This window comes from Hippocampus guttulatus, chromosome 2, assembly GCF_054856545.1.
Source record: "Hippocampus guttulatus isolate MCC_2025c chromosome 2, RoL_Hgut_1.0, whole genome shotgun sequence".
Classification (NCBI taxonomy): Eukaryota; Metazoa; Chordata; class Actinopteri; order Syngnathiformes; family Syngnathidae; genus Hippocampus; species Hippocampus guttulatus.
This window is the reverse complement of record NC_141262.1, coordinates 19,225,702-19,240,544: the sequence shown is the minus strand read 5'-3', so window position 1 is coordinate 19,240,544 and position 14,843 is coordinate 19,225,702. Positions and strand designations below refer to the sequence as shown.

General features: G+C 45.9%; 2 protein-coding genes and 1 non-coding gene across 3 annotated transcripts; 2 read left to right on the top strand and 1 right to left on the bottom strand.

The window, feature by feature from the left end:
- Positions 1-448: 448 nt before the first annotated feature.
- Positions 449-8,112, bottom strand: hs6st2 (heparan sulfate 6-O-sulfotransferase 2). The gene is made up of 2 exons (XM_086100883.1): positions 6,858-8,112; positions 449-2,081 (listed from the first exon to the last, which is right to left on the bottom strand). The coding sequence occupies exons 1-2, from the start codon at positions 7,421-7,423 to the stop codon at positions 1,268-1,270; spliced, it is 1,380 nt and encodes a 459-aa protein (XP_085957009.1). The 5' UTR covers positions 7,424-8,112; the 3' UTR covers positions 449-1,267.
- A 210-nt stretch (positions 8,113-8,322) lies between these two features.
- On the top strand, positions 8,323-8,395 carry trnaf-gaa (transfer RNA phenylalanine (anticodon GAA)). Its single transcript has one exon. It is a non-coding gene; the product is annotated as a tRNA-Phe (tRNA).
- Positions 8,396-11,126: 2,731 nt separating this feature from the next.
- Positions 11,127-14,838, top strand: LOC147208812 (transmembrane protein 179). Its single transcript, XM_086100871.1, has 4 exons — positions 11,127-11,639; positions 12,604-12,741; positions 12,815-12,893; positions 13,366-14,838. Exons 1-4 carry the CDS (start codon positions 11,308-11,310, stop codon positions 13,549-13,551), a joined length of 735 nt encoding a protein of 244 aa, XP_085956997.1. The 5' UTR covers positions 11,127-11,307; the 3' UTR covers positions 13,552-14,838.
- Positions 14,839-14,843: the final 5 nt, after the last annotated feature.

Here is a 14,843-nt window from a genome sequence, read left to right as displayed (position 1 = left end):
ACCATGTTGGCTTCGCCCTCGGTAGGTCTTCCACTTCCTCATTGTGGCCCCTTTGCAAAATTAATTGCCCATTTCTGGTATAATGATTTGTTAATTTACCAGATAGATGAAATATACACTATCTATCTATCTATCTATGCCAGTGATGTACAGTATTGTGACAGGCAGAATAAGTAAATGCTCTATCCACCAGTTGCCAGCCAAACAACAGAATAGCTTTGAGCCAAAGTAAACAGACACTGATTTTTACATTGAGTAAGTAAACCATTACTACATTGTAGCACAGTATGTATAGACTGACATTTTTTGGGTGGTATGCAATAAGATTTTTTTTAGGAACTTATTCATGGGGGCGTTGGTGCATTTGATGAATCGAGGAGAGTTGCACACCCTCAGTTGGTGCTTCCTGAAGCCTACAGTAACGAAAGATAGTCACAATAATCAGGTGCAGGTAGAATAGGTTTTGTATATTAAAAATAAAATAAAATAAAATAAAAGACAAGAAAAAATCAGTTGAAACATTCACATCATTTAGCGCACATATCACTTACACTAAAAACTGAGGTATCTTCTGTTTTGTTTGTTTGTTTGTTTTTTGTTACAAAAAGACTGCTTAAAAATTAGGACAAATTCAGACTCTTTGAAACAGCTGAAACTGCAATCTTTTTAAGGTAATACGTTGTTCATCAAAGGAGAAAAAAAACATTGAGGGAAAATGTCGCAGCATCTCAGCGAGGACAAATCAAAGCAATTTCAGTCAATATAAAACTTAAATACTGTTCGTAAAATTAGATATTCTTCTTTTCATCAACCAAAGAAATACAGTACATAATTCTTTTTTTTTTCCACAAGAGCCAACTGAACTTTAACAATATTGCCTTTTAGTTGACTGATTTAAAGTTAAGGTTGCAGTAGTAGTACACTCTGAATATTTAAGACATAAAGACAAAAACAACTGAAAAAAACATGAGAACAGAAAGACACAAATTCCCACTATTACAACATTATTCAGTAATTTGCAGACCGTGGTTCCTAGGACGTCGACTTAATAATGCATTTAAAACAAATAGAAATGAACTGCGTCGTAGTGTAAACAAATTACAGCCAGTGAAAATCATGGGACTATTATTTTTAGCACTACTGAGATTTTCAATTATAAATAACAGAAATATTCTGAAGAGGTTCCTGGTGCAGTTCCTTTCTTCCAACTCCAATCATATCAGCTCCACAGAGTAAGGCATTCATCATAGCGTGAGAGAGAAAAAAATCATTTCCACTGCTCCACATTGTCCATGTAGTCTTCCATGGTACCGCTTTCATCCATTTCCCACCAGTCTGGAAGGAGCCCATCAGAATCTACACCCCCGTTTTCCTCTGCATGTTCTAGCAAATGATTTTCAGTCACAGGGGGTGCTATGGTGGTCTTCTGCTGGTGTGCTTGTTTGGTGATGAGCCTTCCTCGCAGTCGCCTCCTCTCCTGCTGCCGCCTCTCCCTGGCCTGTCTGCGCTCCCGCTGCCGTGCAAATTGGAAACGCTGCAGGAAGAGATCTCGGGCGTACTCGTACAGTTCCACGTCCCAGCGGTTGAGCTGGCGGATTCGGCACTGAGTCTCAGCGGGGACGTCCACCCCGGAAGCCCGCGTCCCATTGAGCTGCGTGAAGGGAGCGATGAAGGCCAAATCGAAGGTGCGTTCAAACAGGTACTGGGTTTTGCGTTGGTACTCGGTCAGGCCAAAGAAGGCCATGTCGCGCAGGTTCCGCTTGGCGCTCTCAAGCAGCACGGCCCAGCGCTCGTCCTCGTTCATGGCCGAGACATTGTAGCAGCCAACCAGACTCAGGTCGGCCAGCATGCGAGTCTGCCGGTTGTTGGCCAGGTTGTAAGGGCAGTCGGTGAACTCTTGCAGGGAACAGCCCGACCAGTCGTCACCTGCGTAGCAGCTGGGCAGCTCGGATAATGTCGGCGAGCGGCCGTCACACACGTGCAGGGAAGCCTTCCAGGTGGCGCCACGCTGGACATGACGCCACTCGCTTAGGTAGCGCGACACCGGGTCTCTCAGGATGGTTATGTAGTAGTAGTTCCGACTGGAGAGAGGAAAAAGTCAAGCCTTAGGATATTCTCCATCCATTTTCTTATTAGTAGAGACAACCATTCACACTCACACCACCAACTTTTTTGAAACTAAGAGCTACCCGAGTAGAAAAGAGCTACGAGCTTGATACACACTTGTGAAACACAAATAGCTTAGCCCCAATTATTTGGCAGTAAGTGGGAGGGCTGAACAATTAAATTCAAATCAACGCAATTGCATCAAATGCAATTTGGGGAAAAATTCAACTGCTTCAGTTTGGTCGCAAGGTTATGCGTATTATTTATGTATTTTTATAGTGTCTAAATAGGTTGAGTGCAGTTCACAAGTTTCCACATCATTGTTTCAGGTAAATGCGGCACAGTAGTCGACTGGTTAGCAAATTCCACCTCACAGTGCAGCGGTGCAGGGTTCGATTCTGGCTCTGGCGTTCCTGTTTGAGCTTGCATGTTCCCCCCATGCCTCCATGGGTTGTCCCAGGGTACTCCGCTTTCCTCCCACATTCCAAAAACATGCATGGCAGCTTGATGGAACACTCTAAATTGTCCCTAAGGGTGATTGTGAGCATGAATGGTTGGTGGTCTAAATGTGCCCTGCGATTTGCTGGCAACCAAGTCAGGGTGGACCTCACCTCTCGCCCGAAGACAGCTAGGATAGGCTCCAGCATGCCTGTGACCCTTGTGAGGATAAGCGCATGAGAAAATGAATGAATGGATTGATGTTTCAGGGAACATGAAAAGGTGATGTGATAAAGCCACAGATTTGTTTGCATTTTTGGTGTAATCTGCTTTGTGATTTACTGACTCATGTTCACACCACACTTGTTTGGTCGAACTTTGGGAAGTTGTTGGAGTAAATGATTCTCAGACAAAAGTCACAGTGTGTAGCGGTTAACAACCGTAAATGAAGTCGATCACCAATTTTTTATTATTATTTTTTTTATGATGGCGTCCCCTGAGTGGCTGCCTCACCAGCAGCGCATATCCCTGTTTGAGTTTCTTTTTGTCCTTTTACTTTTACTTTATTTTTTCATTTCTGCTCATCTCCTTTATTTGCTTTAATCTTTTTACGTATCCTGTGAACGGAGATCCCGATGGCACACGCAACTCCATTGTTTACAGTAAGGACCAGCTGTTAGCATGGCGGGCTAACAGCGGGCTACTGGCCGGTGACAGACCGGATATCCCACGCGAGTTGAAGAGGAGGAGACGAGGGTGTCGAGCCGGGAAGGACCGCCGCACAAGGAGGAGAAAGTACAGACATGTCCTCCCGTCCGTCATCATGGGGAATGTAAGATCGCTCCCTAACAAGATGAATGAGCTGACGGCGCTAACGCGACATCAAAGGCAGTACCGCGAGGCTAGCCTAATGCTACTCACGGAGTCGTGGCTAACAGCGATCACTCCGGACACACATGCCGAGTTGGACGGCTTCCAACTCATACGTGCGGACAGGAATGAAGAGAGTGGAAAGAGAAAAGGAGGGGGACTGGCTGTTTTTGTGAACGACAAATGGTGCAATCCGGGGCATATCACGATCAAAGACAAACTCTGCAGCAGGGACATTGAGCTGCTAGCCATTAGCCTCAGGCCCCATTATCTCCCGAGGGAATTCTCACACGTCATAGCTGTGACAGTGTACGTCCCCCCGTCGGCTAATGGTGATGCAGCGCGTGATGCCCTGATGACTGTCGTGAGCAGGCTGCAAACACAGTCCCCCAACGCCCTGCTGATCATCTCTGGGGACTTCAACCATGTCTCTCTGTCGTCCTCCCTTTCAACCTTCACGCAATATGTAACCTGTGCCACTAGAGACAATAAAATTTTGGACTTATTTTATGCCAATACCAAGGAGGCATATAAACCCCTCCCCCTCACCCCTCTTGGAAGAGCAGACCACAACTTGGTATTTCTCGAGCCTGTGTACAAACCCCTGGTGCACAGGCAGCCAACTGTGACCAGAATGGTCAGGAAATGGTCCACGGAAGCTGAAGATGCTCTGCGGGACTGCTTCGACACGACCAGGTGGGAACTCTTCAGCGAGGTTCACGGGGAGGACATTGATGCACTCACTGACACCATCACCGACTACATAAACTTCTGTGAGGAGAACACCGTACCCACCAGAACTGTGCGGTGTTTTTCCAACAACAAACCATGGATTAATCCCGACATAAAGGCCCTCCTGAAGGAGAAGAAGAGAGCTTTTATGTCGAGAGACAGAGAGGAGCTGAAGGCCGTGCAGATTCGGCTGAGAAGAAAGATCAGGGAGGGGAAGAAGATATACAGGATGAAATTGGAGGACCAGTTGCAGGCCAACAATGTCACTGATGTCTGGAGGGGCCTGAAAACCATCTCAGGCCATGACAGCCCAAAGACATTGACTGAGAAGGACAAGAACTGGGCAGATGGACTGAACCGTTTTTTCAACCTTTTCGACCAGTCGTCTGTCCCTTCCCCCAACCACCAAATGCAACCACTCTCACTGAGGACTTCTTCTCCTCCCCCTCCTCTTTCGACCAGCTCTCATCAACCCAGTCTGTCACCTGGTTCCTGCCTGTCCGTCACAACAGAGCAGGTGAGGAACCAACTGAGGAAGATGAATGTGAGGAAGGCAGCAGGTCCAGACAAGATCAGTTCCCGGCTCCTCAGGACCTGCTCTGACCAGCTGTGTGACATTGTCCAGCACATGTTGAACCTGAGCCTGAAGCTGGGCAGAGCTCCACAGCTGTGGAAAACTTCGTGCCTGGTCCCAGTGCCCAAGACCCCCCACCCTAAGGAGCTGAACAGCTACAGACCGGTGGCGCTGACGTCTCACCTGATGAAGACGCTGGAGAAACTCGTCCTCGCCCACCTTCGACCGCTGGTGAGCCCGGCACTGGACCCGCTGCAGTTTGCCTATCAGCCTGGCATCAGCGTGGAAGACGCCATTATCTACCTCCTCCACTCAGTGCTGTCACACTTGGAGAAGGCTGGGAGCACTGTGAGAATCATGTTCTTTGATTTCTCCAGTGCCTTCAACACCATCCAGCCCAACTTGCTGGGAGGCAAACTGCAGAACGCTGGAGTGGACCACCATCTCACAGCATTGATCATAGACTACCTCACAAATCGGCCGCAGTACGTGAGGTTGCAAAGCTGTGAGTCGGACAGGCTTCTCTGCAGCACTGGAGCGCCGCAGGGGACTGTTCTGGCTCCATTCCTGTTCATCCTCTACACCTCGGACTTCAGACAAGCCACTCCAAACTGCCACCTTCAGAAGTTCTCCGATGACTCTGCGATTGTTGGCCTCATTACAGAGGGGGACAATCGGGAGTACAGGGGAATGACGAAGGACTTTGTGGACTGGTGCCAGCAGAATCTCCTCCAGATCAACCCTAGGAAAACTAAGGAGTTGGTTGTGGATTTCTGCAGGAAACAGTCCTCACCAGCACCGATGAACATCCAGGGTATGGACATAGAGAGGGTGACCTCCTACAAGTACCTAGGTGTTCTTCTGAACAACAAACTGGACTGGTCTACAAACACGGACACCCTGATTAGGAAAGGACAGAGCCGACTCTTCCTACTCAGGAAACTGAGGTCTTTTGGGGTTCAGGGGTCGCTCCTTAAGACTTTCTATAACTCGGTGGTGGCCTCGGCCATCCATTATGGCATTGTCTGCTGGTCAGGTAGCATCTCAGCCCGGGACAGAAAGAGACTGGAGCGACTGGTCAGGAAGGCCAGTTCTGTCCTGGGCTGCTCCCTTGACACTCTGGAGGAGGTGGGCAACAGAAGGATGCTAACTAAGCTAAAAGCTATGATGGACAGTCCCTCCCACCCTCTCCAGCCCGCCCTGACAGCACTAGGTAGCTCCTTCAGCCAGAGACTGTTACACCCGCACTGCAAGAAGGAGAGATACCGACGCTCGCTCCTACCAACTGCTGTCAGGCTGCTGAATATAAAATAGCAACAATAATATTAATAATAATTAAATGATGTGGAAAACAACTGTAAATAGCACTGCGATTTATCCATTTTGTATTTATATTGCACTTAATTGAACGGTGTTTGTTTGTTTTTTCTTCTTTCTGCCTACATTCTTGCTGCTGGAGGCTGTAAATTTCCCCAGTGTGGGACAAATAAAGGATATCTTATCTTATCTTTCATAATATTTTATTAGACTATTTTTCAAAATCCTTAATACCTAACTCCTACCCAAAGCAATAATAAAAGCCAAAATAGGGTGCTACCAAGTGTTAAATTTGAGGGGTTATTATACAGATTATTCGACATAGGCTTTACATGCTCAGGATTTTGGATCTCAGCACTGGTTTAAAAAATGCAAACCAATCAGAAAATGAACCAATCTATCCAACCTATTTCAACAATTTCTTTTTAAACAACCTGTTTATTTATTTTATTTTATTTCATTTATTTAATGCAGTCGATCCATGCTGCTCATGGGTGAATTGTTTTGCATATAATTGACATCCATTTAAATCACTGACATATAATAATCTGGATCCCTAATGCAACCTACTTGTTTTTGTTTTCCATCTTAAAGATTTCAATTTGTTTTTCCAATCGTTTTGCAAGATACAGTATAGCTCAAAATCAAGGTGGAAATGTTTTGAAATAATTTATCTTGGTCTCATTTTTTTTGTTTGTTTGTTGTTGTTTTTTTTTACATTTCAAAACCTAGTATATGAGCTGGGGTGTCAAGGCTTTTCATGTTCACTGTATCAATACTACAACAGCATTGTATGATATGAGCAGACTCCTCAGACTACCTCTGTACAGTTTTGGGCACCTCTCGGGAATCCATCCGCGATGGGACGCAGCGTGTCAGCTCGGTCCAGTCAGCGTGGAGGCCGCAGCTCCAGCCAGTGGAGAACCTGGAGAAGAGCCACGTTTCTTTCTTGCCCGGACGGTAGCAAGTGCATTTCTTTTGGCCAGCGTGGCACTCGCACGGCCGCTCCAGCTGGATGTTCCGCACCAGGTGTCGGCCGAATGTGGTGCCGCCTGTCTTCTGGATATGCAAGAATACAATAACGTCGTCTCCCTTTATGTTGAAGTCCACAGCGTGGTTCAGGTCCGCCTTGGTGAAGTTGAAGCGGGGGATAAAGCGCACCAAGGCCCCATCTTCTGCAATGTACGGATCCCGTTTCTCTTGGATGTCACCACCACCATTTCGGGAATCCGCGGTGCCAGCCATGTGGAGCCAGGACCCCAGCTGGTGGAGCATCTGGCACTCGGTCCTGCTCGGACAAACGTACTGGATCATGATGACACCAAAGATCAACGCCATGAGCAGCACCACCAGGAGCTTGTGGTGGCTGATGGACTTGTCATCCATTTTTTCAGGGACGAGCAGAAGAACATCACTCGTGAGAACCGGCTCGATGAACAAGCGAACTAAGCAGCCCCCACAAAGCTACAAAAAAGCAGAGAAACGTAAATCCTTTTTCTCAAGACAATGCCCAGGACAGACCAAAGATACAGTAAGGAGAAACACAGCAGGGGTCTTGAATGTTAAATCAACTCCCTTGACAAGCTGAACAAGGTCCTTCTCTTTATGCTTTCCAAAAAACATAAACACGCTTCACTGGATTGTGTCCTTATCTTGAAGCACGTGTATCCATTCGGACGTCGTTTCCACGGCGTTAGATCACCGCACACGGTGTGTCATTGAATCAATCTGCAAAAGAATGACTGAAAATGTCTCTCCTTTTCATTGAGCTGGAGGTGACAGCTTTCAAATTAAATTCTGTTTCCATAAATGCTCGTGGATCCAGGGGGAGAAACGACCACCACCACCAAACAATAACACAGAGCCGACAGCGAGCTCGGTCGCTAACGCTTGTTAGGCTCGTCGAGAAACACCACATACGAGCAATTTCACGCGCCACTGAATGCGCGAATGAACCACAAATACATCAGCATCACCGTCTTTCACATTGTAGCGTCGTTCAATCCATCAAGTCACGATTTCGTGGTACTGTAGTCGTAAAAATTATAAGTGGTTCACGCGTCACCACCGACCGATTTCTGACCTTTTTTCCCAGAAGCCTTTGCGCCGATTCCGGCGTGAAATGACGTCATCTTAACGTTAAGCACAGGCTCTGTGGACACAAACAGAATGAACGCACGAAGATATGTTCGGGGGGGTTTCGTATCAATACATCGCGTATAATTGGTATACCGATGTATTTATGGTATTCTATAAATAACATAATAAATTGTCTACGTCTTATCGCCGAAATAGCTCAGTTGGGAGAGCGTTAGACTGAAGATCTAAAGGTCCCTGGTTCGATCCCGGGTTTCGGCATTTTGACGTGCCAGATATTTTCGTTGATGTTGCTGTTTTGCCGACGGATCTGATGCATTCATTCATTCATTCATTCATTCATTTTCCGAACCACGTTATCCTCCCTAGCGTCACGGGGGATGCCGGAGCCTATCCCAGCTGTCTTCGGGCAGTCGGCGGGGGACACCCTGAACCAGGTGCCAGCCAATTGCAGGGCACACAAAAACGAACAACCATTCACGCTCCCACTCACACCTAGGGACAATTTAGAGTGCTCAATCAGCCTGCCGTGCATGTTTTTGGAATGTGGGAGGAAACCGGAGAACCCGGAGAAAAACCACGCAAGCACGGGGAGAACATGCAAACTCCACACAGGAAGGCCGGAGGATTTTATACATTCCATCCATCCATCTTCTACCGCTTAGAAATCACATCGCGTCAACACCCACCGCGGGCCTTCGCGATGCTTTGTTTTAATTAAACAGTCGGATTCCCCTGGTCCTCACCAGTTCTAAGCCAGCTGCTAGGCGCCGGCCGAGGCGAACCCGACGAGGATGCGCACCCCGCGCCACCACCCCCGCCCCCCCTCGAGGGGGGGGGGGGACAAGCTCGAGGACCACGACGACGGGGGGACCCGCCGAGCGCCGCAGCTGAAGAGATCCGCGGGAAGGGCCCGGCGCCCGTCCAGAGTCGCCGCCGACACCCGCCGAAACCCGACACCCTCGCACCGACCCGCCCTCGCGCGGGGCTGGCGCGGACGCCCGGCGGGGAGCGGGCGAAGCGGCCGGGACGGGGGCCGGGTGGCCAGCGCGCCGGGGCTCGCGCCCCGTCGCACCGCCTGCCCGGCCGCGCCGTCCGCGTCCGACTCCACCCGCTTACCACCGGGTCGCGGGGGCAGTAACTTTAGCAGGGAAGCCCAGACTTCCCTCTCCCTAGCCACTTCTTCCAGCTCTCCCTGGGGGATCCCGAGGCGTTCCCAGACCAGCTGGGTGACATAGTCTCTCCAGCGTGTCCTGAGTCGTACTCGGGGTCTCCTCCCGGTGGGACATGCCCGGAACACTTGCATGTTGATTTTATACATTCCATTCTATAAATTACATGAACGTCAACTTTGTTGTATATCTATCTATCCAACCATTGTGGTAAAAAAAATAAAATATGTGCTGTAGTTAATCAGTGCATTGACTTTATGAATCAATTAAACTATTGTGAATTGTTGTTTTGGGTTTTTTTTCTCAAAATCCCCCCCCCCGTGCCCCTTCAAAAAAAATCAAACAACAATTTTAATACAATATCTCTCTCAGTGCTGTTGTGCGTAGTTCCGCGAAATAAATTTAAATGATTGCTCTTGAAAGTGAATGTGACGTCAGACCCGTACGTCACTGGTGGTTGGACTAATCTCAAAGATCGTTTGTGTTGATGAAGATGATCCACACAAACAAAATGGCGAAAATATAGGTCATGACACACTACTATACATCTGGAGGTGTAGGGGAGTAATTGATTTATCTAATCATTGTATAGCAGATAATCATATACATGAAATTTCTGTCGTGTACTGACTCTAGAGTAGTAATCTATGTACGTGTGTGTGTCATGTGTTTCTTCTTCTCCTTTCGGCTTGTCCCTTTTCAGGGTTTGCCACAGCGAGTCATTAATTTCCATCTTTCCCTCTTCTCTGCATCCTCTACTCTGACTCCAACTACCTGCATGTCTTCCCTCGCGGCATCCATGAAACTCCTCTTTGGCCTTCCTCTCTGCCTCCTACCTGGTAGCTCCATCTCTAACATTCTCCTACCAATGTATCCACTGTCCCTCCTCTGTACATGTCCAAACCATCTATGTATGTCTGGCCTCTCTAACTTTTTCTCCAAACTTTCCTGTCTGAGTTGTCCCTCTGATGACCTCATTTCTGATCCTGTCCATCCTTGTCACTCCTAAGGAGATTCTCAGCATCTTTAACTCAGCCACCTCTAACTCTAACTCTGCCTCCTGTCTTTTGCCAATAGACCGTACATCATTTGTTTGTTTGTTAGATTTTTTTGTCCCTCCATTAATATAATAAACGCAATCTCTGGTGAGTCTAATAAGTAATTGATTTCGACAGTATGATGCATTTTAATGAAATTGTTTGGGTTTCGTTGTGCTATTATGAAGACATTGTGAAGCAGGGATGACTGCAGCTGCTGAAATCCTCAACTCACTTCATTTCGAGTCTATGAGCACCCCAAGATTTCGGACTTGGTCTTTGCTGTTTAAAAACAGTGACTCCAAGTTATAGCTAACGGGAATGTTTCTTCTTCTTCTTGAAAAATACTGATGTTAATGTGGTATTATTTTTAACCACAGTTATACTGATCACACAGTGACCGATTTATTGGTAGCTTTTATTTGTCAGTATGGGTAACTTGTACCCCGCCCTGGATCAAAATCTTGACCAAACATGCTGGGTTAAATCCTCAACCAAATGTGCTCGTTGTAAATAAACCAGCATCGGCTTGGACCCTTTTGGACCTGACGTTGAGTTAATCTATCTCACACAATTTGGGTTACTTTCAACCCAGCAGGTCTAAGAGTTTACGCCACCTTAGTGATGGTGGTAAAATACGTATTTTTAGGAGCTGAGTGATGGAAAAATTTGCGACGGTTGTGGATTAACTCAACTGTGAAATACTGTTGGATTGACATTTTAAAATTATCCGAGTGAGATATCTTCTTTTGTTTTTAATGCCTCTGCACGTTGTAGTTGCGTAACAGTTGAAATGTTGAGCTGAGCTGAGTCGTCGGGTCTCCGCCCTTGCTTGGAAACTAATGACAAAAACGTGCCGACTCCAAAAGCCTTTTCCAAATTATACGCACTGAGATGTGCTGATTTCACTTCGCCGCATTTCGTTTTAGAACTTTACAACTGGGCTCCCCCTCAACCAGCGGACATGGAGCTGGACCGGCGACTATTGCTGGCTCACTGCGCCGTGCACGCCCTCTCCATGGCGGCGGGGTTGCTAGTGGTCGTACCGATGGCCCTCAACGGCTCCGCGTTCAAAGGCCGTTGCGCGCTCTTCTCCAGCGGCTACTGGAGGACCGAAGGGGGCCCGCAACCGGAGCCTGGTGAGCCGGAGGCAGGGGCCGTCGCCCGCCTTGTTGTGCAGCAGTGGGGCCCGCCGGCGGCATGCCAGTTCGCTACCTTCGTGGGAATTTTTACGGTGCTGTACGGGGCCGCGCAAGGGTGGAGATGCCTCTTTTACCTCCACGGACGACATGACGAGTTAGTGGACGCAATCCACCACATGAATAAACAACACGCGTTTGCTAGCGATAAGAGATTATTGTAGATGGCACACTTCAGTGACCCAGATATGATTCCAGTGTTCTCGGAGTAGTGCAAGTGAGGAAATTAACTAAAGTGCACCAAATCTGTTTGTGTTGCATTTGTTTTTGTGCTGTGATAATATAGTCATGTTTTTCAAACATTCTAAATCTTTACAAGAGCAAAAGCATTATTCTTGGGATAAATAGTTGAAGTTTGATGTAAATAAAGTTGCTTTGAAATGATAAATGGATGATTTTAAAGTCAAAGTTCAACAAGGGGCAAAACTCATATATTAGCAAGTGAATTTCAACTACGACTTTATCTCGTAATATGTTTGTCTTTTAGTCCGGGGAAAAAGTCTTTGGTAAAAATATATATATATTATTACCGCAATACTGCATATTTTGTTCTAAAATAAAGAGATATTCATGCAGGGATGTCAGACTTTGGTGATGATACATCACATTTATAACAGGATTTTTAATTGACCCAAAGCTAAGGTGGGAGGAATAAAAAGTTTCTTCATTTTGTTTTTGTGTTTTATTTGTAAACTCGTCATTGCAGTAAAAAAAAAAAATGTTACGACACAAAGATTTATTGCACATAATTTTTGCACCCGGCCTTCAGTACAAACACCCTAGTTTGAGAGCCACTGGCGGATTTGTGCATGTGGTGCATGCAGCAGCCACATCACCATATGTAAATTACCATTATCCTCATGTTGAAATTTCCAAGTAGTCCAGTTGTTGCTTCAAAGTGGTGGATGGCAGGTAGCCCAGAGATCCGATTACTTGTATGCAGGTATTCAATTACAATATGTCCCCTTTCAATTCGTACAAAATAACTTGGTGAATATTTTTTCACTCTAATATATTGGTTTAAGTTTCATGAAATTCTCTTTTGCATGTTTCTTGCGCAGCACTTTGTTTTCATCCTTCTTGACGGTGCTGCTGAGTGCATGTATGCTGTTCCTGTCAGGCGGTGCCAGCGTCATCTTGTCACTGGGCCTTGCCTCCTGGTGCGACACGGTCACCAACAATAACTCGGAACCCTTCAGGTGGGTCTCACACTGGCATTTTACTATTGTTATTTGCTAAAACTGAAAGGCATTTTCATTTCTTGATGTCCAGCTGTGCGGCGTCCCAGTCGGTTCCGCTATATCTGGACGTGGACACGTCGTCCTTCTACACAGAGCTCAGTCTGGCGCAGGTAAGGGCGCTCACTGAACTAAGCTACTGGATCACAGTGGAGCATTTTACTGCTAAAGACGGGAGCTACAAATATTATTACATTTGGATTCAAGGTTATTGTTTCGTATCAAATCAAGTGAAAGAGGATGGCCACATGCAAGGTTTGCAAGTTAAAAAACAAAATGAAAACACGGCAACTGTGACATCCAAATGCATCTAACTTGTCAAATATATAAACCCCAGAAAGTACAACGACAGCAACCATGCTAAAAATTAATTAACTTAAACGCCACCAGCTGCCAACTGAATGCAACCCAACTCAAGCAATTTGGCAAAATAATCCTAACCCGGCTATTTATCAGAATTAAGGCATTTTGTATTGTAAACTCTATCATAGATTTCCCCCAAATTGCCTGCTTTCTTCTCGTTAATCCACGATTGTCTCATACGGGATTACCCCATATTTGAGTGAGTCTTGTCTCTGTGCTCAGGCTTCGCTGTGGTTTGTGACGCTATTGTGGTTGCTCCAGTCTACCTTGGCCTTCATGCGTCTGTACCATTCGCATAACGGGCCGTGCATCCTGCGGGAAAAGGAACTTCTTCTGAGGGATGCCCCGTCCGAAGGCTACCCCTCTACCCCTCCGTCTTCCCCAGAAACCCCCACCATCATGGTCTGACGCTCTAATGAACCCTTAAAGGAAGCTGACAGGTTTATTTTTTTGTACATATGGTGTGTGAACAAGCCGATCAAATTTCATTTTTAAGGTCAGGTTTGTTTCTTTGTACAATAATGTATTGTTACATTGATGTAGCGCTGCATGGATTTGCAGAATCACTTATCTCTGGGTCAATGTAGCATCAGTATGGACAGATATATATTTGTCAGATTTAAATTTAGATTTAATCATTTTTAAAATAAACAAAATAAGTAATTCATCATAAAACAGAAGAAATGACATGGCAACCTCAATGGACAGAATTGCTCAAATTCTTTTTCCTTGCCACGTATTTGCCTGGCCACTTGTTGCCAAGCAGATTTTGTGGGGCTCCATACCCTGTGCGTGACACAAAATTAGACAGTTTTTAATTTTGTCAGTGAATTATTGTGCTGTATGAAATATTTAAAAAATGCATATTTAAAAATGAAAATCAGCACCATAGGCTGGATCCAGGGGCACGTTGCCACCTGATTGATCACAGCAGCCATGAACTCCCACAGTTCAAGTGGTCGTATTACCGGTCAGTATCATCAATAATGCCAACAGTATTTTATTATGTTTACTTATCCTTTGAATTTGCATAGCAATCCTGACATCACTAGCTAGAGAATGATGATGTTCCTGATCATGTGTCTCCATTCAATGTAATGTGCATGTTTGTTTACAGAAGAGTTTGCACTTTTTATCTCCTGGTCATGGAGAAATTGTGTGGCGTGACGTCTGAGTGTTCAGATGTAGCACTCAGATGGTTTTATAGTGGAGCATGTAATGTGGTGAGAGTGACTGAGCACCATGTACAGTGAAACAGTCTCACTGTGTGCGCATGAAGCCTCTCCCCTAACCCTTATGTCAAGTGACAAAAAAGATAAGCACAACTATCCATGTCTCTGCCAACGATTTTTTTTTTTTAAGTTATGATGCTGTCGATGTGGACGCGACCACTGTAAATGATGTCACAGATGAAACTGTCCATGTTGAAGTTTGTGTGGAACCCAGACGGGTCTGCATACGTGCCAATTTTGTTGAGTAACAAATGAAGCAAAGTTAAACTTGTGATGATACAGAGACAGCGGAGTGAGGAGTATGAAGAAAGCAGTGATGGCAGTTAGTCACGTTTTTGTACTTTGTAACTTGGTAAATAATGACCAACAATGTGTAGTTTCTACCTCTTGTACTTGTTTGTGTTCCATAATGTTCCAGGTTTTGCAATGTTATTGTCAAATAAAGAGCTTATTTTCAAAGAAATGTGT